The sequence below is a fragment of the Neophocaena asiaeorientalis genome, unplaced genomic scaffold, assembly GCF_003031525.2.
Source record: "Neophocaena asiaeorientalis asiaeorientalis breed wild unplaced genomic scaffold, Neophocaena_asiaeorientalis_V1.1 scaffold72, whole genome shotgun sequence".
NCBI lineage: Eukaryota > Metazoa > Chordata > Mammalia > Artiodactyla > Phocoenidae > Neophocaena > Neophocaena asiaeorientalis.
In genome coordinates this window covers 1941032-1968725 of record NW_020185336.1, presented here as the reverse complement: position 1 = coordinate 1968725, position 27694 = coordinate 1941032, and the positions used below count along the sequence as shown (strand labels likewise).

Genomic DNA, 27694 nt, shown 5'->3' with positions numbered 1-27694 from the left:
GTTCCTTTTGGGCAGAAGGAGATTAAATCACAAAGCAGTAGTGGCAGAGGTTCATCCAAGGTTGATTGAAAGGGTTCCAACACTCTGAGAAAAAAGGCCCAAAGCTCCCTGTTCACTAACCTCCACTAAAAAACAGGCCCTGTACCTTTTCAAAAGTCACTGGGAAATTCAAGAACAATGTAGAGTTCTCACTGCCTCACAAGCTGGAGTTTATGTAATGAAAGGGAAAAGAAGCATGCAGTCTGAGGGAACAAGACTAGATTTGCCTAAGGCAAAATGGCCTGAAGAAACAACCTCAGCTTATTCTAGGTTGAGTCTAAGTGTATTTTAGGGAATTATAGCTAGAAAAGAAAGAAAAAAACAAACAAACAGACAATCAAAACCAAAACCAACCTGTCAGCTTTGTTATATAAAGACTTAATTATATCTGCACAATTACTAATGATAAAAACACCAGGAAGGTGTGACTAAGAAAAAGGGTTTATGTCTTATAGAAAAGGCATTTAAAACCAAGGTCCTGTGCAGACTGGAGTCTACAGGCTATTTGTCTTTGCAAACTATGTAGCAATAGTGATACATGGCAATGTTTTGAAACAATTTTTATCAAGATTTTCAAGGTCACTTCATTACTGCACTCTAATGGCACACACCGGTATTATGTTTTTGATGGCACTGGGATTATGTTATTCATCACTCATTTATGAAGCCATCTTCTTTATTTCTTGAGAAATCTCTCCCTATAATCATAGTCGCCTGTAACCTGCATTTGGAACAATGTACCACCCACCCAAGAGTACTTCAGTGTCATATGAAACGTAAGCTAAGCAGAACTAGAGGCTAAGAGACAGTTTTTAATGGGCCATATGTATCCAAAATGGGGTAGACGACAAGATGGAAAGGAAAGAAAATGGGACTGAAAGTTAGGAGATGTGTTTTCTACTTTGTCAGCAGCCAGCTTGGGCAAGTTACTCCGCCTCTTTGTGTTCTAGGCAGGGGGTAAAACTAGTTATTCCACTTACCTTCCTAGGGTTGTCTGAAGGTCAAATGACATAACAAACCTGCAAAAGCTGTGAAATGCATGAATCATAGTATTTAGCAGGCTGTCAGAATACCCTAACTCTCACACTACAGAGATGAGTGAATGTAAGGGTCAAGGATGTAGAAGAGATGACCATTCCGTTGTTGGGCCTGGATGAACAGAAGAGAAGTGAATTCAGTGTGGGGTCCTGGGATGAGAGTTGGGGTGAGGAGGGAAAGGCCTGGTTTTGTGGGAAAGATGTATTTTGTGTTTAAGGCAAGAGTGAAACAACTAAGTAGAAATGTCCTGCAGGCAAGAGGCTGGAGATGAAAAGAAAGTTCTGGACTAGAGTTAAAACAATGAAAATCTCCAAGAATTTGTTGAGAGAAAAAAAGCCAACTTGCTTGAGCCAGTTAATGGGGGTTGTGGGGAGAGAGGGAGAGGAGGTAGGAGAAAGTAAAGATGAATCACTCAGAAAGAAAAAAATATTAAGGGAGTGAATGATGGTATGGTAGTGCTCTTTTCTCTGCGGGAGGAAAGAAAGAATGTACAGAACTGTTAAGTGACTCAGAGAGGTCCATGAAAATCAGAACCAAGAAGACTGTTAGCTTTGAAGAATGGGAGGATATTGGTGTCCTCGAAAGTGAAACTGCAGTGGACTAGTAGAGAGGGAAGCTGGAATTCATGTGCTTTGAAGTGATACCGTGGAAGGAGGGAGAATGGACTACAGAAGAAGCTTAGCAGTTTAAAAAGGAGAAAATTAGGAGAGGCAGGAAGGTAGGGGAGAGAATGGGTTCTGCTCTGAAGTAGAACATTGGGTATAATTGTACTTAAAATGAGAAGTGATAGCACCACTCCATATGAACACCAAAATATGCTAATACTGAATTTGTCATTTTACCTTGGGTGTAGCCAGTAAATGTCAAGTATCCGCATGTAGCAAAGAGAATACTGATAAATACAGAAATCAAGGTGGACACATGGATGATGCGAGACCACTTAGCTACTGTGGGTTCTTCCAAAGAACCATAAACTAAGAAGCAGTTATGGTGGCAAATAAATGCTGCAATACAAGAAAAAAAAAAGCATTATTAAAGCAAGCACCATAGTTCTCCCTTTCCTTCAGAAAATTCAGAGATGTATGCTACTTTGAAATACTAATGAACTGAAGTTCAGATATACTAATTTACTAAATATGTCAGAAATAATCTTTCTAACAGCTGTAGGAATGAGAAATTTCATTCACATTAGGCTTATATTCTCCTCATGTCACTCTTGATATATACCAGGCCTAGCCAACTTTCTCTCCCATTTCCCAGTGGCCTTTCCAATCTTAAAGGAAATCTAAACAACACCATATTTTCAGTCCAGGGCTTCCTTTCCTATCTGGGATATAACAGAGTAACTTTAGATGGCCAATTCATAATACTTTGTGTGCAAGGTTTTGAAGAAGTCCATAACACTTGCTAGATTTTCAAATTAAGAAACAAGAAGACTTAAATGAGTTTTCTGCATGAGGAAGAGACTTGTCCAAATTGAAGCACATTCTGGTGATGAGTGAGAAAAGTTTGAGCCTAATTTTATGTTGGCACAAACTGGATCATATGCTGCTAATGGGAAGTCTAAAACTTAGGACGTCTGCTCTCCAGACACACAGCACCTTTTTTTAAAAAAAATAAATTTACTTATTTATTTTTGGCTGTGTTGGGTCTTTGTTGCTGTGCACAAGCTTTCTTTACTTGTGGTGAGTGGGGGCTACTCTTCGTTGCGGTGTGCGGGCTTCTCATTGTCATGGCTTCTCATTGTGGAGCATGGGCTCTAGGAGCGCAGGCTTCAGTAGTTGTGGCACGTGGGCTCAGTAGTTGTGGCTTGTGGGCTCTAGAGCTCAGTCTCAGTAGTTGTAGCACACGGGCTTAGTTGCTCCACAGCATGTGGGATCTTCCCAGGCCAGGGCTCGAACCCGTGTCCCTTGCATTGGCAGGTGGATTCTTAACCACTGTGCCACCAGGGAAGCCCCACAGCACTTTTTCCTGGTACAGAAGACTCCATATTGAGAAAGGGCCTTGGAAACCATCTACTCACCAAACGACATTACACCAACAGCCTGAATAGCATTGGGCTTTGCAAATATCCAGGCATCTTCTGTTTTTGGTCTAGAACAGAAATCAGTTAATTTGATGAATGATTAAACAAATGCAAGCATAAGCATAAAAGAAAACAAGAAATGATGTCACACTATAAATTGAACATCTTTAAGTCAGAAATTAATAAGGGGCTCCCATTCATCTTTTTAAATTGTAAATAAATTTCCTGGGAATACCAATGTTACTGTTAACCTCAGTCCTTGAAAATGCATGCCCATGACTTGGAGAGACTCTAGTTTTGCATATTTAGAATTGACCACTTAACTCTGTGACTTTATCTACTTATCAATTTAACAACAAACATTTGTTATGCACTCATCATTTGAGATACTTGTTGAGGGAGATTCAAACATTAATAATGCAAAGTTCTTCCTCAGTTAATCAATGCTGCTCTTTTTTTTTTTGCGGTATGCGGGCCTCTCACTGTTGTGGCCTCTCCCATTGTGGAGCACAGGCTCTGGACGCGCAGGCTCAGCGGCCATGGCTCACGGGCCTAGCCGCTCCGCGGCACATGGGGTCTTCCCAGACCGGGCCAAGAACCCGTGTCCCCTGCATCGGCAGGCGGACTCTCAACCACTGCACCACCAGGGAAGTCCTCAATGCTGCCCTTTATTTCCCTTTAACTCTTCCAGGTTCATCCTACCCAAGGGAAATTCACAGTTGGCGCTACAGTTTATTGAGAAAGGTAGACTTGAACTAATATTAATTGAAAAGGTACTTAACTATGTTCTAGGAACTATCCTATGCTATCTCAATCTTCACAATAACACCTAAGTATTATTATCACCATTTAATGTACTAGGAAAGTCAAGCTCTGGGTGGTGACATATCTGGTCAAGCTTCCACAAACAGTAAGTAAAGAAGTTGAGATCTGTCTCTTTGGTTTGTCTCTTCCTTACTGAACTGCCAGTCGCCTCAAATTCCCACCTGTATATACACTTCTCAAAGAGGTTTTAGAAATATATGTACTTTAAATAGCTTGAATAAGTCTCTTTCCTAGCGGAATTAAAATATTTGCCAACCTGTCTATAGGCAGGGATTGGTCTCCCTGTTTAACAAATCCCTGAGTAGCAGTGAAGAACACAGGCTCCAAGGTCAGACAGCCTGTGTGATCTGGCCCCATCCACTTATTAGCTATGTATCTTAGGCAAAGTACTTAACCTTTCTGTGCTTCAGTTTTGATATCTATAAAATGAGGATAATAATAATAGTACCAAATTCACTGAGTTATTGTGTAAATTAAATAAGAAAAATATGTAAAACTTTGGAAGAGGGCTTCCCTGGTGGCGCAGTGGTTGAGAGTCCGCCTGCCGATGCAGGGGACACGGGTTCGTGCTCCGGTCCGGGAAGAACCCACATGCCGCCGAGCGGCTGGGCCCGTGAGCCATGGCCGCTGAGCCTGCGCGTCCGGAGCCTGTGCTCCACAACTGGAGAGGCCACAAGAGTGAGAGGCCCGCGTACCGCAAAACAAAAAAAAAACTTTGGAAGAGAGCCTAGCATACAGTAAGTATTCAATAAATGGTCACTAGTATTATCAGCTTATGTATTAACATTGTTATTATTATACAGTGTCATTTAATAGAAGGTAGCAAATGTCCGAAAGTATGGCCGGCTTCCCTGAAAAGGAAAGGCTTCAGTGAGATCCAAAAAAGGCATAAGATAGAAGAGGGGGACAGAGAAGAAGGGTCCTAGAAAGCATAAAGGTACTAGGTATAAATCCATCTATTTCCTAAGTTTGTTATTCATTCTCAATGTAGACACAAAAATGTCTCATCTGTTTTGTCAAAGTTAGTGGGATTTATGCATTATATTACTTCTTTCCATATTTGAAAGGAGCATTACAGACACAAAAGAACTAAGGAACAAGCAAGGGAGGCCTCCTGCTGTTACAGTGCTTGCTCAGAAACCCATAGTTTGTTGAGTGGGAGCTGCTGCCACCTGCTGCTTCCACTACTCACTGCAGTGAACGTTACCGACAGCAGCATACCCGTCAAATTCCAATGTTAATGTGGAAAAATACAAATTTTGTCCACAGTCCTTAAACATTTTTTTGAGAAAAGGCAGCACTAATAATTGTAGAAGCTTGAAGATTTAACTTTCTAATATGTTTTAAATGATCTACTTTCCCTGGTAGGGTATTCCCAGGTGAATAATATTCATTTTTCCTTTCAGTACAGATTGTGGTGGTGCCCTACTTTTTAACTCTTATATTAGTAATGAAAAGGTAGGAGTTTTATTTTTCTTCTTTCATTTAAGTTTAAAAGGTTTTTCCTGGTCCATATGGTTCCTTGATACTCCTAGATAAGATGGAGTGTGAAATAGTACCTACGATGATTTTGGATTTTCTGTGTTCAGCTTAATGATGCTGATTTTATAAGATGGAAAATACCAAAAACATGTTACAGATAGGATAAAAATGTGTGTCCAAATCTAGATAAAGAGAAGGAAAGAGACACTGAATATGGTTTTCCAACCTTTTATAAATTAGCCTGGGATTGAGTTCCAGAAAAATGGTTCCACAGAAGAAAGAAAAGACAAAGTTTCTTGGTATATTTTATGAAACATTTATACTCAATGTGGATGAGAAAATGAAGTTACAGACCGCTCTGACTTTAGAATATAGATGATGAAATAGAAAATGAAATATTATCAAATGCAATCAAGCAATGTTTAAGAAAAAAATCATGTCTAAGAAGAGTTTTTTCCAATAAGTGCAAGAGTAGTTCAGTAATAGAAAAATCTATTAGTATAAGTCATCACATTAACAGATTAATGGAGAAAAAAGCTTATGACTGACCATTTCAAAATAGGTAGGAAAGCGTACAATCCAGTATTTATTTTGACAAGCATGCTAAGCACGCTATTATTAAAATAGAACTTCCTTAACCTAATAAGGAATATATACCAAAACCTATAGCAAGTGACATATTTAAAAGTGAAAAATTAGAAATATTACAATTAAAGGCAGAAACTAGATGAGGATGTTCACCATCACTGCTTTCAGAATATACTATGGGAACTCTTAGCTAATGCAATAAAATAAGACAGTGATAAGATATGTAATCATTGGAAAGTGATAAATTATTTGGACACAATATAATTATGTACACAGAAAATTCAGGGGAATCTACTGACAAGCTATTGGGATTAATAAGAGCATTCAGCAACTTCACTGGATACAAGCTCAATATACAAAAATTAATAGGGTTGATGTATACAAAAAAGAACCAGTTAAAATGTTTTTTAAATGGCAGTGACAACAAAAACACTATTTTTACAGATATGCATAATATTAATGTCATGACATAATTTTACTGAAAGACAAACAAATGGAGAGATATAGCATATCCATATTTATGAATGGGAAGACTCAATATCATGTAGATGTCAATTCTCTCCAAATTAATATTAAATTTCAAAGAATAAAACATAATATCGATGGAGGAGAGACTGTTTTAAACCTATAAAGGCAGGCTTCCCTGGTGGCTCAGTGGTTGAGAGTCCGCCTGCCGATGCAGGGGACACGGGTTCGTGCCCCGGTCCGGGAAGATCCCACATGCCGCCGAGCGGCTGGGCCTGTGAGCCATGGCCGCTGAGCCTGCGCGTCTGGAGCCTGTGCTCCGCAACGGGAGAGGCCACAACAGTGAGAGGCCCACAAACCACAAAAACAAAACAAAACAAAACCTATAAAGGCAAAAACCATAAAGGTAAAAACTGATAAACCTGATAAAATCAATGGAAGGTAAATATTAATATAAAATGTATAATAAAATAATCCATATTCAAAGTTAAAAAATAAAGAAAAGCTAAAAATTGGGAGACGAAATGTGTCTTGCATATAACCAAGAAAGGGTTATTATCCAGTGTATATTAAATGCTACTGCATATCATAATAAAAAGATATTCCAATGAACAATAGACAACAGGTAATTGACAGAAAAGGAAATGAGAATGGCCAACAAATATGCTGTATGTTGCTCACCCTCCTTCATAATTAGAAAAACTCAAATGAAACACATTAAAAAAAATTTTATACCTAATTCAATAATAGCAATGTTGAGAAGTTGCTAGGACAAGATACAATTATTATGGAGGGAACTGTAAACTATAAAACAGTTTGGAGAAGATCTTGGCAATATCTAGTAAAGTTTAAGGTACTCAAAGCTTATAAGCAAACAATTACATTTCTAAACTAAACCATCAGATTGTATGCTGTAGAAGAGTCACCCAGTGCTAATTTTATCAAAATGGAAATATACTGAATACAATATTGAGGGGAAAATAGTGAGTTATATTAGAGAATGTACATTTTTTTTTACCATAGTGATTATTTATGAATATTTTACAAACATACTAATCAATACTAATACATAAATGCATAGTATAAGTATAGAAGCATGAACAGGAATGATTCAAACCAACTTAAGAATAATAGTTATGTCTGGGAAAAGAAAAATGAATCCAACTTAAGAATTATAGTTATTGCTATGGAAAGAGAAGTACATTGACTTTTAAATATGATAGTCTATTGTTGATAAAGACTGGAACCAAATATAGAAAATTATTTCAAAAAGATTTAGCCCAATTTAAAACTTTCTGAACTTTATATAATTATACAATATTTTCTACATGAAACCTTTTTGAATTTGAACTTAATTTTTAAGCTTAAATTTCCATAAATAGTCTATAACTGAAATTACATTCTTCCTACTGGAAAGTCATTCAAATCATTCAAATTTCAACAAATATTTGCTGAACACTACCAATGTGGCAATCAGTGTTATGGCCACTGGAAATGCTGTAGAGAAAAAGACAAAACAAAGAGGTCAAATATTTTTTATTCTGTATGATAATCTAGAATAGCAGCATACAATAGTGTGTTGGGGAGGAAGACATTTTCCGCTATTCTAGGTTCTTCTAGCTGCTCTAAGAGTTAAATTGACATGAGACAGATTAACAGGAGAAAATCAAACAGAAGTTTAATGACAGGTACACATGGGAGAGACTCAAGGGAACTGAGTAACTCGCCAAAATGGACAAAGCCCTCACATTAAATACCATCTTTAGCTAAAGGCAAACAAGGATGTTGGGGGTAGCGGTTTGGGACTTCGAAGGGGAGGAAGGCAACTCACATGAAGGTGGAAAAGTAAATGTTTGGTAAAGAAATGTCTGCTGGGCCATGTGGAGACATGGGATATTTAGTGGACCCTGATCTCTAGCCCTTGCCAAGTTTCTCCACCACACCTAGCACATATTCTTTGCAGGTATCTCTGGTGATTGCTCTATTCCAGGAACATCCCTCTATGTGAATTCTTTTAGGCAGTGAGGAAGAAGGTCAAAGGTACTTCCTGAGTCTTTTGGGTCTTGATTGTTTTCAGCTCGAAATAATCCACCTGCCAAAGAGACACCTTTTGGCATGGTGAATTTTGTTCCCCTACAATTGCTTTCTGTGCTGATGGAAATGTTCTACATCTGTGCTGTGCAATATGGTGACCACTATGCACATGTGGCTACTGAGCATTTAAAATTATGGCTAGAGTTAATTAATTTTTAATTCTATTTAATTCTATCTAATTTAAATAGTCACATGTAGGGGGAGATAAATTAGGAGTTTGGGATTAACATATATACACACTACTATATATAAAATAGGTAAATAACAACGACCTACTGTATAGCACAGGGAAATATACTCAATATCTTGTAATAACCTATAATGGAAAAGAATCTGAAAGAGACTACATATATATTTATATATATACATTTATATGTATAACTGAATCACTTTGCTGTAAACAACACTGTAAATTAACATTTGCAACTAACACAACATTGTCAATTAACTATACTTCAATAAAAAAATCATAAAATAAAAAAAATAGTCACATGTGGCTGGTTGCTACTGTGTTGGACAACATAGATCTAAAAGGAGTGGTATAGGTAACTTTTGTTGCAGAAAACCTAATTAGCTTCTAATGCTCTAGAAGAGTTAAAGAAGATTTCTTTTTCCTGCAGTGTAGCTTATGCGGTAAGTTTCAGCTACTATTTACCAACTGAACTTCCTGAGAGGCAAGAAGAAGAATGGAGGAGATGAGTGTAACAGTAGACGAGAATACTTTGTTAACTTATAAAGAACCATGGCTACTAGAGAATTTGAGAAAGAAAAAAACAAGAAGAAGAAAAGAAAAAGAAGATGAAGAAAGCAAAAAAATAACAAACTGGGAGAAACAAATCAAAATTGTCATTATGAATACAGACATGGGGGAAAACAGAGTACATAGTAGTCATATTGAAATATTATTAAATATGAACCAAGTAAAGACTAATCTGTTATTACAAAGTGATTAAATTATAGGATGAGCACTTTCCTTTTTTTTTTTAATTTTAAAGAATAATTCACAATAAGTAACCTGTAACAGGAAATGGTTTTCAAATGATTTTTCAAAATCAAACATATTAACATACAACTCTTCAGGAGTATTTCTTTTGTACAAAGAGAGGCTAATTTTCTTCTGAAGAAACCCCAAAATAAGAACTACTCTCTGGTTTCTTTTTGTTTTAGATTCTTCTGTTGGCACCGTCAAAGTTCATTTCCCTGAGAACTGAAACCAACCACATTTACTGGTGTGTGTCTAGAGTTTGCAATGGAAGCCAACAGTTTTGAAGTTAGTCCACTGCGGTCGATAGCATCTCTTCAGCAACTGTTAATGTTACCTAGTAATGCATAAACCAGCTCTTTATCCCCATCTGGCTCCTACCTGCTTCTTTCATTTAATGTGATTATTTGCTGGCTATAGATAAAACTGTGATTAATATTACCAATAAGGGACAACTAGAACAATAATGAACTTAATTTCCACTGTGAAGGAACTTTCTCTCGACTAAGGGAAAACATATGGAATACAGAGAGCTGAAATGGAAAAAGTTAATGAGCTTTGGGGTCAGGCGGATTTGGATTAAAAAATTTTTTTTTTAAGAACATAAATTACCATTTTTCTTTTCCAATGGTACAAAACAATTTTGTTAAAAACAATTTCCAACTTAAAATGAAGAGTAGAATAAAGTTTTCAAGTATAATTTCCAAGATTAACCCTGTACAAATGATATACATATTTTAGAAGTTCCAATACTTGCTGGGGAATTTTTTTAAACACTAAACATCTTTGTGATTCAGGCTACTTTAATCTTATCAATTAACCTTCTAACAGCATACTGTGAGGGAACACAAGCAGATTAAAAACACCGTGCTGTTTTCTGCACAAGAGAGACCCAGGTGATGCGGTGACACGAGTGTGTCTGGCCTGATCAGTAACACGGCAGACTTCATCTTCAGACCAGCCGACCTGCACAGGAGGCCGCACAGACCCGTTCTCTCTCTCTCTCTTCTCTAACTTGGAACAGTAAACATTATTTTAGATCATCTTAGCAAACTAGGGGCAAGTTTACAAACCTCGAGTCTCACAGTCACTCTAGGTGGGACCTCACACACCTGGGGTGTCTGATTTCAAATAAGCCTCGGAAGACCCTCTCATGCTGACCTGCCCCTTTCGCTGCTCTCCAGATGAGAGGGTCAAGGGCCTTCTCACCCTTCTTTAGGCTGTCACCACACAGAGGCCAGCATATCTCTTGATGTCCACACAGGCGCTGGTGGACATTGCCACACAAGGGCAAAGAAGTGTGAGGCCTCGGGGAGCCCTGCTCCCTGGTTTGGAGCCTGCGGGAGCCCTGGCCCTGCCCCTCCTCCTCGCTTCCCCTCCCCTCCTCTCTTCTGGCCCCGCCCCACGCCTGCCGCATCAGGTGAGCGTGTGCTGACCGTGGTGTCTGTGTGGGCGTCTTGGTGGCCATCAGGCCTGCCCGGGGGTTGGCCAAGGTGAGTGAGGCCATGCAGGGCCACGGGTCAAACAGGTGGGCGTTGTGCACTCATGACAAGGAAAGACCCTCAAAAGAAAATGAAACTAAAATAACAAAGAACTTCTGCCTAAGAATATTTGGCTTTAGAAGGTAAATAAAATAATTACATTTCTTAAAATATAATTTTCTGACTGACATTCCTAAATCCTACATGTACATTACTTCCTAACTGCAGATTTTCAAAAGGCAATTAATAAAAAAACAATTCGGGTCATTCTTAAATAATATGAGATAAACTTTAAAGATTAGATTATGATTTCCGATATTTATATACACATTCTACGGAGAGATGGCTATTGAAAACAAAATAAAATAAAATAAAGACCAAAGGTGCAAATGAAGTCTCACTCCTGCAGGGAAGTAAAGCTCTTTCTGAATCAGACAGGAAAGTGAGAAACCGGACCCAGCTGTGCAATGTCTCCACCAGCGACCGTCCGAGAGCAGCATCTATGGTCATGCCTAAGATACCTCCTTCTGCAAATAACCCTTCAGACACATTCAAAAATGTCTCACTGAGACCTAAATTAGGCTTTTAAGATTTGGTCACTTCGTGGGAAAAGCTGGTTGTGATCTGCAAATGACTATTATCAATTCTCGACTCTCGTTTTGTTATTTTACTCCTTGTAACGGTAAACGCAAAACTTAACTTTCATCTCTGAGACCAATATAGAGCACACAGTCAAAATAAATAACACGGAGAAGAGAACATTCCTCTGGGCAGTTACAAACCCTTGGGGAAGGGATGCTTGGCGGTCACCATGCCAAAGCCCTCTCTCATGGCCCTGCTCTGACTGTGTCGCTCCGTGTCTCCTCTCGGGTTGGCGTGATCTGCCGGGAGGGAGGGGTTGGCAGGGTCCCCCTGCGTCCAGGGGGACAGCCACTCGCGCACAGTGACCGCGTGTGCCTCCATCTGGCACTGCAGGATTTAAATTTTAACTTTATGATATACTAGCAGGGTGACTTTGGGCAGACTACTTAATGACACTGGTCTTACTGTTTTTTGCTGTAGAACAGAGACGATATTAATTGTATTTTGTATATCTGACACAAAGGTTATGAGAAAATGAATGAGAGAGTGTGGTATATAGTGGACAATCAGTGTTAGATGGGACCTTCTTCTGCTCTTTTTCCCTTTCCTCATGTTATCACTAAAGCAACAATACATGTCTCAGTCTGGGTGTAAGGACCTGCAAGTTCATGAAATGCAATCTTCATCATGGTATTCATATTCTTTCAGAGAATGAAGGGACCTTGAGAAAGGCAAGCTATCTTTTTATTTATTTATTTTTTTTTTATTTTTTGCGGTACGCGGGCCTCTCACTGTTGTGGCCTCTCCCGTTGCAGACCACAGGCTCTGGACGCGCAGGCTCAGCGGCCATGGGTCACTGGCCTAGCTGCTCCGCGGCATGTGAGAAGAGCATGTGGGATCTTCCCGGACCGGGGCACGAACCCGTGTCCCCTGCATCGGCAGGCGGACTCTCAACCACTGCGCCACCAGGGAAGCCCTAGCTATCTTATTTTAAATAAGCAAACGATTAATCTTGATAACAGATGGTACAAATGCAACCAATGGTTTTGATTATGGTGAAAAAGATGAAAAAATTCATTTATGCTTTAGATATTGACAGATAAATGTTCGGTATTCCATCCCACCCACCATACCCCATACAGTTTTCTGCACAATTGGGTCTGCCAAATTAGTGCAGCTTCCAGCTGCAGAAAACCCCTTGGGTAATCTCAGGGCACGTGGAGCTGCTCAACCCCCCTCCAGGGTAGAGCTTAGCCCAGCTATCAGTTCCCCAGCTAAGCTGTAGCTTCTCTGTGCTGATATAAATTTTGCTACAGTGGTGTGGAGACTACCACCAATGGAATCTTTGTTTGAATAAATTCAAAATGAATAAATTCAATGTTTGAATAAAAGAGGGCACTCATTAAACCTTAAGATATTGGACATCTAAAATGGATAGAGAGGCAAATTGCCTGATTATTTAATCACCACTTGGATTACATCTTAGACTTGAAAGGAAAAAAAGTATAAAATTATCCTTTTACATTTTTAAGATTCTATCTAAACACACATGCACATAGATTACGGGTTATTCTTGGTGGTAAGTTACAATGACATAGAGGGAGCTAAAGATGTGAAAGAGCTAACTCACTTTGCTAAACCCCCGTGTATAAAGGACTCAGACACACCAGAGAGCTACTCAGGATGCTCCAGCAAAAGAGAAAACAAGGAAAAAAAGAAAGATGTGAGAAACTGGAAGTAGGGTGTCTAACACAAAAAAAGAGGTGAAAGGAAGTCCTAGAAAGACAATGGGGCAGCAAACTGAGAAATCACTCTATCTAGAAAGGAGCAAGAGGACGAAGGCTCTGAGACTCCTCTCTAGGAAAAATAACAAGATTGGTAGATTATCTTATATGTTCGAGCATTTGGAAAAGGAGTAACAAAAATAATCAAAGTCAAAAGCTAAACTAGGAGAAAATATTTTTAAAAGACACATTTCACAAAGGACTCATTATCTCCAAAATATACAAAGAACACTTCAGACTCAACAATAAGAACACACACAACTCAATTTAAAAATGGCCAAAGATCCACTGACCCCCTAATAGACCCCTCACCAAAGAACAGATCCTGAGAGCAAACAGGCATATGAAAAGATGCTCCAAACCATATGTCACCAGGGAAGTGCAAATTAAAACAACACTGAGATACCACTACACACCTTGAAAGAAAGAAAAAAAAAAGTACAGCCATTAGACTGGTCAAAATCTAGAACACTGACAACTCCAAATGTTGGTGAGGATGTAGAGCAATATGAACCCTCATTCTTTGCTAGTGGAAATGCAAATTGGCACAGCTACTTTGGAAGACAGTTTGATGGTTTCTTATAAAACTAAACATACTCTTATCATAGGATCCAGCAATCACATTGCTTGGTGTTTACCCAAAGAATCTGAAAACATATGATCCACACAAAAAACTGCCACACCGATGTTTATAGCAGCTTTCTTCATAATTACCAAAACTCAGAGGCCACCAAGATGGCCTTCAGAAGGTGAATGGGTAAACTCTGGTACATCCAGATGATAGAATATTACTCAGTACTAAAAAAAGATGACCTATCAAGCCACGAAAAGACAGGAACCTTAAATGCATATTACTAAGTGCAAGAAGCCATTCTGAAAAGGCTACATACTATATGATTTCAACTGTATTTCATTCTGGAAAAGGCAAAACTGTGGAGACAGTAAAAAGATCAGTAGTTGCCAGTGGTTAGGGGTGGGGGAGAAGTGATGAATAGAGGAAACACATAGGATTTTTAGGGCAGTGAAAATGCACTGTATGATAATATAGTTATGGATACATGTCATTACACATTTGTCCAAACCCACAGAATGTACAATACCAAGAGTGAACACTAATGTAAACTACGGACTTTGGGTGATTATGATGGACTAACCTAGATTCATCTACTGTCACCAATGTACCACTCTAGTAGGGGATGTTGATAATGGGGGAGCCTATGCATGTGTGGGGCAGGGCATTTGTGGGAAATCTCTGTACCGCTCTCTCAACTTTGCTGTGAACCTAAAACTGCTTTGAAAAAATCAAATTTTTTGTTTTTTTTAAAGCTAAACTGAACATCCAACTAAACATGATTAAAAACAAAACCAAAAGCAAGTCTCGATTCTAGAAAAAACGTAACAGAAGGGAAATATAACTAACTTTGAAACTTGTGTTAAGTCTTCACATATTATGATATAGAGGAAGAAAAATAATTTGAAAGAGCTAAATCCTCATCTACTATATGACAACAGTAAGAATCCAGAAATAGCAGTTACAAGCACATTACCTAGAAGTAAAAATGTAAACGCCAAAAGATACAGCTTAAATAGGAAAGGATTTGGTAGGAGGCAGCTCTATTTCATTAAAAGCAATTTGTAATATTTGATGTTGTAAAACTATGTGAATATTCTTTTGAGAAAAATAAATCCAAATGAAAGCAATATTGGGAAGAGGCAGGATCTTTTAAAATGTCTTACAAAACTTCAAATAAATCATGGCAACATAATGAAGGTTTATCATAAGGTTCAGATCATTTAAGAAGCAATGCTTCCAGTGTTTTAACATATTTTAATACTGACAGGAATACAGATTGGCTTGTAGCAGTTTGCAAATACTTTTACAAGAATGATTGCTTCTCTTACTCTGAAAAATCCAGCCATGCTTAGTTATACAATTTTTAGAAGCCTTTTCCTTATGTGTGTAAGGTGGGGAGGTTTTCGGGGCTTAAATTCATTTTGCAAAATTATTTCAGTTTGGGTTCAGGTTTTGCATCCTATTTTGAAAGACATACTTTTCCTTGTCTTTACAACAGTAGATTTGTAGTAATAAGCAAGTAGGAAGCAAGTCCCACCAAATACATCTCCAGTCTTCACAGACTGGAGAAAACAAGCTGCACAGGGATTGCTTCTGATCACCAGAACATCTGACCTCCAATCAGGAGGTCGGACACCACATGTGTCTGTTGTACCTGACCAAACTCTTTTCAGCTAAACACAGGCACCTTCCAAGTCATACAATTTCGGCAGAGCCTGCGTTTTTCTTAAGAGAGCCTTACATATTAACCTCTTCAACCAGATACATCTGGGAGTTAAGTGCTCTGGCTGGCACACAAAGGCTCCACGTTTCCTGTCACACCACAAGCTATTAGTGACATAAGCAGATCTGCCCACTTCCCTAGCTCCACATCAGCTGACAGCTCTCTGCTATTTCCTCGCTCCCACCTCACTTTTCTTCTGAGTCTGTTCTATAGACAGCTGTGGTCCACATGAACACATACAGCTGTTCAGGAACATTCTTCCTGGGTATCACCCTAAACATCAAAACGGATCCCTTTTTTTTTTGCGGTACGTGGGCCTCTTACTGTTGTGGCCTCTCCCGTTGCGGAGCACAGGCTCCAGACGCGCAGGCTCAGCGGCCATGGCTCACGGGCCCAGCCGCTCCGCGGCACGTGGGATCTTCCCGGACCGGGGCACGAGCCGTGTCTCCTGCATCGGCAGGCGGACTCTCAACCACTGCGCCACCAGGGAAGCCCGGATCCTTTTGTTTTTAAATGGAAGTGCTCAAGGTTTATATTAAAATAAATGTAATTTCAGATATGAACTCCAGATGATGGAAGTTGACCTATGAACAATGCAGGGCTTAGGGGCACTGACCGTCAGAGCAGTCGAAAATCCAAGTATAACCTATAGTTGACCCTCCCTATCTGAGTTTTGCATTTGTGGATTCAACCAATTGTGATTGTGTAGTACTACTGCAGTATTTACGATTGAAAAAAAAATTCCCAAATAAATGGACCCGAGCAGTTCAAATGCATACTGTTCAAGGGTCAATTGTATTTACCATTGGGGTTCTACTAATAATAATCTCTTCACATTATTATTATTATTGGCTGTGCCATGCAGCATGTGGGATCCCAGTTCCCCGACCAGGGATCGAACCCGTGCCCAACTCCCTCCCCACCAACAGTGGAAGCGCAGAGTCCCAACCTCGGGGCGGCAGGGAATTCCCCATCTTATTATTATATGCTGTCTCTGTACAATCCTGTTTATATCAGACTCTCCCTAAACCCTAAACTTGCATTTCCAAAACTTCCTTTTCCTCTCTCTCCACCCCAAAGGTTACTCAAAATTGATATTAAAATTAAAAATTTATGTTTTTTCCAGACCTGCTTCCTTTTTTATCCTGGTTAACAACTTAAAATAAGCTGGGGTTTTTCCTCGATGTTCCCAAGCATTTAGTAAATGCTTTACTGGATGGACAGACTTTTTCATTTTCTCCTTTTGGTGGTGAGTTCTGGACCATCTACAATTCTGGTTGTCCAAGCTGGAAACCTTGGCAACACCCTCCTCTGTTTCCTTTTCTTTTCTGCCAACCTTGCCTTTATACTGTTCCAGTTGTCTTTTGCCTGGATGCTTGCCTCCAGAGAGCCTCCTCCCAGGCCTTTAACCCCCATCTAGCCTCACCTCTGCGGTGCGAGAAGTCCAAAATGAAGACTTGCTGTGGTTACTGTCCTGCTGAAGAACTTTCAATGTCCCATCAACTAAAGAACAAATCCAACTTTCTTGGCACTACATGTAAAGCTTTCCTTCCATGTTGGTCTCTACCAACCTCTCTACGATCATTTCTTCGTTCTCTCTAGCTGAACTTTCAACTCAGGATCACCAACATTCTAGTTACTTCCCTAACACAGAAGCTGTACAGGTGGTGGCGATGAGAGAGCAGAGGTCAGTGGATTAGGAAAGCACCATATTTGGCAGTTTTTCAAAAGAGATAATATGGAGACATGACCATTGTTAAAACTATGATAAAATATATATTCGAGGAGAAACATAAAAGCAAGATAGAGTTTTTGAGAAAATTCTCAAGGGATGCACTTTTATTTTCTTTGATAGTTCCCCCAACCAGTGGCAGTGTCCTTCTTCTCCAGGTACCTCCTGTTAACGTTAAATCTTTAGGTCCTTATACACCTCACACCTCTGGGCCTCACTCATTTCTGCCAACAGTAGCTTCCCACTCCTCCCTTCTCTCCTTTTTTGACCCAGCTAATCCCAGTACGTTGTTTTAAAAACAGCAGATCACATACTGTCTTATCTTGAAATATTACTTGCCTGCCCAGGTTGGGCTAAGGGCCCTTCCTGTTTCCATTGCGTTTTGCCATAATTCTATTAAATATTATATTGAGATTAACTGTCTATTCTCCCCATTCACAAACTATAAATATCTGAGGTCATGGACTGTGCTTTCCTCATCTTGGCAGCCTCAATACCTAGAAGAGTGACTGGCATAAGCCAGACATTTAATAAATGCTTATTAGCTGAAAGAACAGGTGACTCGATTTTTGCTCTTTGGTTGTTAATCTGTACCACAGACCAGTCTGGCTTCTAATCGGAAATAACACACAGGTGGCACATTTCACTAAGGCAGCCATTTATAAAAAAATAATTGATGGGCTTCCCTGGTGGCGCAGTGGTTGAGAGTCCGCCTGCCGATGCAGGAGACATGGGGTTCATGCCCCGGTCCGGGAGGATCCCACGTGGCGCAGAGCAGCTGGGTCCGTGAGCCATGACCGCTGAGCCTGCGCGTCCGGAGCCTGTACTCCGCGACGGGAGAGGCCACAACAGTGAGAGGCCCGCGTACCGCAAAAAAAAAAAAAAAAAAAAATTGATGATGAGTGGGATGAGTCCTTAACACTGAGCAACCCAGGCTGCTCCTTCAGCTCCACTAACACAGGGACTGGACTGATCTTCTCGGAGAACATAGTCTTACAGCTGTTTTTTTCTATTTTCATGCAGACTCAAGTCACATGATGGTTCTATTTGTTGCTTCATGTCAGCAATTGGTCTGGGAAGACTTAACACTAGCTCTAGCAGTGCTACAGAATAGAGTCAAATGGTATTTTAGCAAATGAGTGAGCAAATTTTGTTAGCATGGAAGCAGCCTTAGGAACATTTTTTTGCCAGACAATGTTTTTGTATGAAATTTTTAATGTCCTAAGATCATTTTCATTATCTCATGACTTCAATCCTCTCCAAGGAGCACTCCATATCATGGATTCCAACTTTTCAAGATCTCCTGGGGGACTTTCACTCCATCTTCTGCCTTGGTCTATAACATGTTCCATATCTCCCATGGTAAAAACGGTAGTTTTTAGACTTCTTACTGCCTTAAGCCACTGTTTTGTCCTGAGATTTTCATTCATTGAGGCTCTTAAAAAACAAAAGGTTTTTTTTTTTGGGCCAAATTCACTTAGATCTTAATTCTCTCTAAGCTACTTTCCAACTTTATCATTTGATTGAAATGCCTGAAGGTCACCTCAAGTGGACATCTGTAGTTTACACCATGCAGTCTACTCCCTCTTCCTGTGGCATCATCATTGCCTTGATTTCCTTTGGGATACCTTTTCCTGTGCTCAGAGTCTGTATGCTTTAGCTGAGGTGATCCCATCCTTAGCTTCAAAGGTAGTCATGTAACATAAACATAAACAACTCAGTACAAGGCATGATCGTCATGGGTCCTCACTAGAGCCAATCAGAACTAATACTGGAATTGAGGTTTGAGGTAAAATAAAAGAGAAAGCTCTTTCTATTTTTATGGACTTGGACTTGAATAGATGTAGGCTAAGATTGCCATTGCCATCTTGTCACAATAAGGGGAAAGTCTTTCAGACACTAGAGCCAAAATAGGATATGAAGCCAAAGGATAAAAAAAGAAAAACTATGATTTTGTTGACTGAGCTCCTAAATCCAACCAAACCTAATAACAGAAATAGCCTTGAACTTTATAGCTGTGTGTGTCAATAAATTCTCTCTTGCCTCAACCAGTTATGGTTCTATGGTTGTTGTCGTCTGCAACAAAAATGGCAATAATTTATGCACCATCAAAACAAATCAGTGGCTGGTATTTGCCAGAACTAATCATTCCCTTTTCAAATATGCACTATTCCTTTGTCTTTACCCATTTTTTTCTGATCCTTCTTTAATCCCCTCTAGTTCCTCTTTATATATAGCTATAATTGTGGAATTTCAGGGTTAGAATGAATAAGGGGTAACAAAACTAGTATGTATTGAGATCCTTGGAAAAGGCACATTTTATATGCATAAATACCTGTTAAAAGTGTAGACACATGTTTTGAAATTATGTTTGGAACACACTACACTATTGATTAAAATGCTGTAAAAGGGATGTCATATGAAGGGAGACTAGTTATAAATTTGGACTGCATGCTATCATTTCCATCCTGAATGTAAAGAATTGAATATTAATGAGGCACAGAATGAAGGTTTTTCACAGTGATAATGCCTCTGATTGTAGTTTGAAAAAAAATGGGAGAAATGTGTTATTGCATTTTGATACTAGCACACTTTCTGGAAAGCAATTAGATTGCCTTGCCACCTCAGTTTTTAGAAAGCAAAAGGTTAGAAAACACAATAAAACTCAACATTATTTCCAAAAAGAAATGAAAGTCATTGGACTGTGAGATATTTGAAATCATATCAAAAAGCAGAGTTTATGGCCTTATGAGTTATGGAAAAGGAAATTGAATTGTATGTTTTATTTTTAAAACACAACCACTACAAAGGTGTTTCCATAGTAACAAGGTCAATACCAGTCGCCATTGCAGACCTTCCTCTTTTCTGATACTGGGTTTAAAGATCTTTTTCAAATACCACTTTAAAAGTCCTATGAAAAAGTACAGGGTTTCTGATCATTCATCTGAACAAAAAAATGAGGAAAAACACACATGGAGTATTGAATTTCTCATGTTTTATGGATTATAAGCATTCGTGGCTGTCATATTTTCAGAGAAAAGCCTGCCTGACTAGCTACTATGCCAGCCCCTAAACATGGGATTTGATTAGCCTGATTGTAAATCTGGACAAACAGAAGTTGTTTGCAGTAGTATTCAAACAGAAATAAAAGGCAGCACGGTATTAAAAAACACACTTCCTTAACATTTAAATATTGAAAGAGTTAACTAAATAATCCCTGTTATTAGAAAAATTTCAAAGACTCAGATAAAATATGATTATCAGCACTAGAGGAAGGTTAAAAAGATACAGGTCACATTTTGTTTATAACAGAAATAAATAGCTCTTGGCCATAAAAATCAATTCATTTAGCACCACCAGGAAGTGGCTTCTCCTTCCTCTTTCCTTTGTATCAAGATACACTGCCTATATGACAGTCATTTGTATCATCTTATCTTCCCCACTAAACTGTACACCCCTCAGAGCAGAGATACTTTCTCTTTGTGTTCACAATAGTATCTCACACACATTTTGTATATAGAAGACACTGAAAAAAATAACTGAAGGATGAATCATGAAAAATAACGACACAACAGTAACTAAAATAACAAAATCTCTGGCCTATTTTTAGAAATGTGTCAGTTAAAATGTGTACTCATGATTTTAATCTCTTCAAACCAAGAGGCTCTAGATCTTTGTTCACAAACTCAAAACCATTAAGTAATAAATCCAGTTGCCTGACCCCTACATCAATTCCTTCAGAATCTCTGCAAGTAGGGCCCTGGCATCAGCATTTTTTAAAGCTACTCAGGTAATTCTAATGTGAAGCCAGAGTTGAAAATCATTGCTCTAAACTGTTCTGCTTGGGCTCAACTAATGGCTTATTTATTTACTTCCAACTTTTAGCTGCTTGCTTTTTTTCCCCTCAATATTCCCTCATAGTACTCTATTTCCCAAATCTATTAACACCTTTTATTATAACCTGATTTATTCTCTACATGATAAAGGCTTCAATTAAAATAGTAAAAATTTTAAGCAAAAATTATTAGTGTATTTTGTTCAATACACTTATTAGCCTTTCGTTGCTGTGAATTCAGCTTTTGAAAACCAGAGCCGAATACAGTACCAATATTATAGACGTTAAATACATCTAGTAGAATTTAATATGTGTTTTTGTGCTTTTAAGCTTATCTTTCCCAGGCCTGTAATGCCTTTTACACCCTTATCTATCTGGAAAAATTCAGATTCCTCTTTCAAAACGTCCAGATCATATTTCTCTTCCTCTAGGAAGCCTTCCTTAATTCAGACTTCAAGAACTCTTCTTCGGCACTGACACTGCCCCTCATTTATGCTTCTATTTTGCACTCCTAATACTGTATTGTCATTTCTTTTTCTTTTTTGTTTTTAAAATAAATCCCTCATCCATAGTTGATCGTGAACAATGTGCAGTAAGTGCTGCACAGCAAAATAGTTAGAAGGCATAGGTACTCAATAAGTGTTTACTAGATGAAGGAATAAATGGCCATATTGAAGTGAACCAGGTACATTTCAAAAACACTATCGCTATGGACTGAATTGTGCTCCCTACAAAATTCATGTTGAAGCCCTAACCCAAATTCATGATGGTATGTAAGGATGAGGACTTTGGGAGATAATTAGGTTTAGAAGAGGTCATGAGGGTAGGACACTCTTACTGGGATTAGTGCCTGTATAAGAGGAGACACCAGAGAGCTTGCTGTCTCTCCCTCTGTCTGCCACATGAGGACACAGCAGGAAGGCAGGCATCTGCAAGTCAGGAAGAAATCCCTCACCAGAACCCAACCAAGCTGCCAGCCTGCAGAACTATGAGAAAATAAATATCTGTTGTTCATGTCACCCAGTCTGTAGTACTTTGTTCCAGCAGGCCAAACTGACTAATACAACTATGAACTGGGATTAAGTTATTTGAAGATAACATTAATATAAACATTACAGATATTTATGCTATCTCCTTTTATTGAAAACCTTAAAAAAGGTTTTTTTTTTAAAGAAAAGACCATATGAAATGTAGTCTAGATATTTCATACTTCCTTTCAAATAAATTTAAGGCATAATTTTTGGTATTTTCCTGGTAAATTAAGAAGCCTGACATAAGTCATATATAGTGGAAGATGAAGTGATTTTGCAGAACAATGTTCAGTAGGAAAAAAATAAGTTACCTGGGGGATGGCATTATAAATTATAGCTATTCACCAAGTTTCTTTTATTCCTCACAGATAACAACTGAAGACCCAGCATGTTCCTTGCACTATGTTAGAGATTGTCTTAAATTAATTTTATTTGTCTTATGTAGGATAAAGAAAATATTTAAGGTGTCATGGAAACTCCATAATGTATTATTTATTAATTTATTCAACAAATAGTTATTGTGCATTATGGGAACCCAATTTTGTGTTTAAAGCTATTTTAAGCTAGTTTCATTACAGCATTCTCTTGGGACTGTGGATACAAACTACCCAGTCCTTATCTGATAAATCTATTCTATAATCAAAGCATAAGAACTGTGTGGTTTAGATTAGTAGAATCTCTACTTTGAATTTCACGGCTAAGTAACATTTTTAAAATTTGTGGAACCAATGCCAAGTTCCCAACATTTTATTTGGCCAAATAATAATGTAAAAAACAAATAAATATCATTACCAACTATCACTATGAGTTCACAAATGACAAAGCATTTTAACACAATTAAAGAATATAATCTTAGTAGAGAATAAAGGGTGGTTTTCAAGGTGACCACATTTCATTAAATAGAGAAAAACATCCACTATATTCTTTACTCTTCTCATTTCAACCTAGGTTGGTGAAAACTTTGTTAAGAACAAATCAATCTGTGAGACAGATACAGAAATTTCTACCATCTACCATTTCTCCTCTTTCTGCCATCTACCACTTCTCTACCTTGTTCCTATTTCTCACTATTCAAAATCCCTTCCTTATTTCAATTCTTTAGGCAGGCCATTAAAATGCGGCATGTGGGATCCTCCCGAACCGGGGCACGAACCCGTATCCGCGGCATCGGCAGGCGGACTCCCAACCACTGCGCCACCAGGGAAGCCCCTAAGTAACATTTTTAAAATTTGTGGAACCAATGCCAAGTTCCCAACATTTTATTTGGCCAAATAATAATGTAAAAAACAAATAAATATCATTACCAACTATCACTATGAGTTCACAAATGACAAAGCATTTTAACACAATTAAAGAATATAATCTTAGTAGAGAATAAAGGGTGGTTTTCAAGGTGACCACATTTCATTAAATAGAGAAAAACATCCACTATATTCTTTACTCTTCTCATTTCAACCTAGGTTGGTGAAAACTTTGTTAAGAACAAATCAATCTGTGAGACAGATACAGAAATTTCTACCATCTACCATTTCTCCTCTTTCTGCCATCTACCACTTCTCTACCTTGTTCCTATTTCTCACTATTCAAAATCCCTTCCTTATTTCAATTCTTTAGGCAGGCCATTAAAATAATAAGCAAACTCAGTTTAATCCCATCAGCTACTACTTAAACGTAATCATTTCCTCTCATTTTGTCAAATACTGAAGATAAATGATGCTTCTGGTACCATTATAACTTTATGTTTCTGCATTTATAATATATCATATGAACATCTGAATGATGGGTATAAATCAAATATCAACCAATGAAGCAACAAAACTTACATGTGTGGACCCAATGAAACTACCCTTGCCATTACAATTCCAAGAATCAGAGTTGTTAAAACCGTAGAAATAAGAGAGATCTGAAAAAGAAAATGTAAAGATATATGGTCAGTTTAGAAGAGACAATTTTATTGAAAATATTAGGTGATTCACTTTTTATTTGAGTAAACTTAAGTACAGTTTTTAAAATACAATTCTTTAGTAGTTTATTCTTACAGATTGGTATTGATAATCTAAGGCAGGTAAATTTTTTATCAGATCTTAGTCTTAGTTCTTTTCCCCCCAAATAGAACAAGTACCAAATATGACTATTTCATAAAGGGAAATTACGTTTTCATTTTTCTTCAGGTTTTATTTTAGTGTTGACTTGTGCTTTTTTCTATCTATAATTGCTTCTTGCTTCTGTCGTTATCCTACCCTGCCCCTTCCTATACAACGTCCCCCCACCCACTCACACACATTTTGGGATGCCTCTGCTTTTTCCTTGCTGCTTTCTAGCTCTATTAAGTCTAATTTTCCTCTGTGGTTTTGTCCTTTGGTCTGTGTTCCTAGAGTCTTCTCTGCTACTTCCTCTCTCTTCTGTCACTATTTTAACTGGTTACAATATAAACTGGTCTGTGTGTATATGTGTTCTTTGCACTCTTAACATTAAATCTGTGTTCTACTCTTAATTTTTTAAATGGATAAGCACAATTTAGAAATTTTTGTCTGATAAGAAAAATATAAAATTGCTTTTATTTCATTTGATTGTCATTAATCTTGTTTCCTGGGTTGTTAGCTTTTAACTAGAGAGAAGGTTCTATTATAAGTCCTCTGATCCACTCAGATATTGGGAAAGAATCCAGTCACATAGCTAGAAAGTGGCCAGTGGGGAACTCAGATGCTCAGTCTGACTCCAGATCAGTGTTTTCTAACTACTCTGCTTTGCTCATGGGAGATTTATTTAAATACATCAATATGACATTTTTAAGGGACACTTAGGGTCAAAATGTTCAAGTATTAGTAATATGATGGAATATTAGCTTTCTTTTCATAAATGCCTTGCCTTTTGCTCTCAGAAGGAAGCATTTATGTCTACATTGAGCATATGGAATGGAAAACAGTTCAGACATTTCAGAAAATTCACCAAAAAAGTTCCTTTTAATACACTTCAGTTTATTTCTGGATGCCTGTTATGGAAGGAAGGAGCATGGTCAGAAAACTCTGGAATATCATCCCCATTCTCAGCTCTACCTGGAAGAAGGGGCTTCATCACTGTGGATACACATGAAACGTCACAGTGAAAAGTAAAATTAATTAACTGTTGGATTTTTCAAAATAGAATGTAAAAACACATGAATAACTTAAAAATTTTTTTAATCAGAATGTTTGGCATAATGAGGATGCAACACCAATAATATTCTGAGTAAAACACAAACACTTCATGAGAGTAAGGAAATAAAATACAGCCAGATAAAGGCTAATGCATGCAGATAAGCATATGTGGTGAGTTGAATACGTACTTGGTCGGTTTCATTAGAAATAAATCACCATTTCTCTTTAGCAATAAGAATCATAAATACTGGCCAAATTCTCAACAATTAATCAATCAAATATTGACATTTAAATTCACTGGATAAAAAATGGGCACAATAGACGTTGTAATTTACAAAAAAATTTTAAGCCAATGAAGTGATTCATTCTTACTTCATTAAAGTTAATGTAATTTTAAATTGTTTAAATGACTATCTACAAAGAATGATAGAAAATAGACTAGATTTTTCAGTAAACAGACTTGGTTTAAATAGAGTTCTTTATATTTTCTAAAATTAAAGTGTGCTGTCTGTGTCAGAGTGTCTACCTTAAAAAAAGAAAAGAAAGGACCTATTTATTTCATAGTCATCAAGTATTTAACCATCAGTTCCCCCAAATAAGATAAAATATCAAACATAGTTTACTCTAATACAATTATAAGTAAACTAAAAGAAACTAAAGATGAATACTGTAATTAAGAACTTGGCCATAGAGATAGTAGTTTGACAAAATTAATGCAGGTAACAAAGTGCATTTCTTTGTCTATTTAAAATGTAAAAATTACCTTTCCAAGTTTCGCTATATCTCGATACAAGGACAAAGGCAGAGTAAAGGCAACAGCGGAAAGCACAATAATGAAATGGTGACCAATAAGCAAGTTTTCAGGATCAACTAAAACACAATAAATATTATAAAGTGTTTATGAGTAACACCAGTGACACAAGTAGTTAAATATTTAATTAAAAAATGACTTAATTAATACAAAGCGCTACATAAATGACAATTTTGAATAAATTCCATAGAACCATGTAAAAACAGAAATAATTCACAAAAAATGTAAATACAAAATAACTTAAGGATGAACCTATAATTCAAATAATGTTATAATATTTTGCATTCAAATTATTTTAGTAGCCTCTGCATCAGTTTTCCTGCTTCTTCCTTCCTTTTCCCCTTTCTGTTTTTTTTTTTTTTTTTTTTTTTGCCATACGTGGGCCTCTCACTGCTGTGCCCTCTCCCGTTGCGGAGCACAGGCTCCGGACGCGCAGGCTCAGCGGCCATGGCTCACGGGCCCAGCCGCTCCGCAGCATGTGGGATCTTCCCGGACCGGGGCACGAACCCATGTCCCCTGCATCGGCAGGCGGACTCTCAACCACTGCGCCACCAGGGAAGCCGCCTTAGTGTATATTTTTAACCTAGAAACTACAGAGATCCTTTCCAAAGGCTAAAGTCATTATGTCACTCCTTGTTCTAAACCCTCTAATGGCAAAACCCTTCATTCATAAAGTAAGCAACATGGGGACATGGTATGTTCTATGGCTTTTTATTTTCTAACTTCTGTATTCCAGAGAGACTTGATCAGTACAACTTAAGATTTCAAACCTCAAGGTTTTGATAAAAATATTGACTATTATTTCTACCCTTCTATTGAGAAAGAAGTGATTTCCCTGAAGGAAAGCAGACAAAGCAACTTTTTGGATAGGGAAGATGTCATAGGGAAGCTGCTGAAACCAGGTATTCACTGCAGACTCTTGGCTATCAAAACAAGGAAATAATAGAGTGTGTGTGTGTGTGTGTGTGAGATAAATATTGACTATTATTTCTACCCTTCTATTGAGAAAGAAGTGATTTCCCTGAAGGAAAGCAGACAAAGCAACTTTTTGGATAGGGAAGATGTCATAGGGAAGCTGCTGAAACCAGGTATTCACTGCAGACTCTTGGCTATCAAAACAAGGAAATAATAGAGTGTATGTGTGTGTGTGTGTGTGTGTGTGAGAGAGAGAGATCAAATACAAACAAAATTTGTAAACATAAAATAAAACATACTTACAAGGATTTATATATATATATATATTTAAAGCTGTGCTAACTTTAGTATTCACTTTAGGAGCTATCTATCTATTCCAATAAAGACACTATTGTTTAAATTTTTAGCTCATATTGAATTCCTTCAGAGATCATGTGATTATACTTTTGAAATGTCCTCAGTGGTACCAAGTCTTTGTGCATTAATTTCTGCAAAATCTAAAATCTGTAGAAGCCAAGTATGTCAAATAAGTAAGTGAATGTGGTAAAAA

General features: G+C 37.9%; 1 protein-coding gene across 1 annotated transcript in view; it reads right to left on the bottom strand.

The window, feature by feature from the left end:
• SLC38A11 (solute carrier family 38 member 11) overlaps nt 1–27694 on the bottom strand; it is a 52968-nt gene that overhangs the window by 13179 nt on the left and 12095 nt on the right. Inside the window, exons 6-9 of the mRNA XM_024735973.1 lie at nt 26182–26288; nt 24105–24184; nt 3101–3171; nt 1920–2081 (exon numbers count right to left, since the gene is read on the bottom strand). Coding sequence (XP_024591741.1) covers nt 1920–2081; nt 3101–3171; nt 24105–24184; nt 26182–26288 — 420 coding nt within the window. The remainder of the gene's footprint in view (nt 1–1919; nt 2082–3100; nt 3172–24104; nt 24185–26181; nt 26289–27694) is intronic.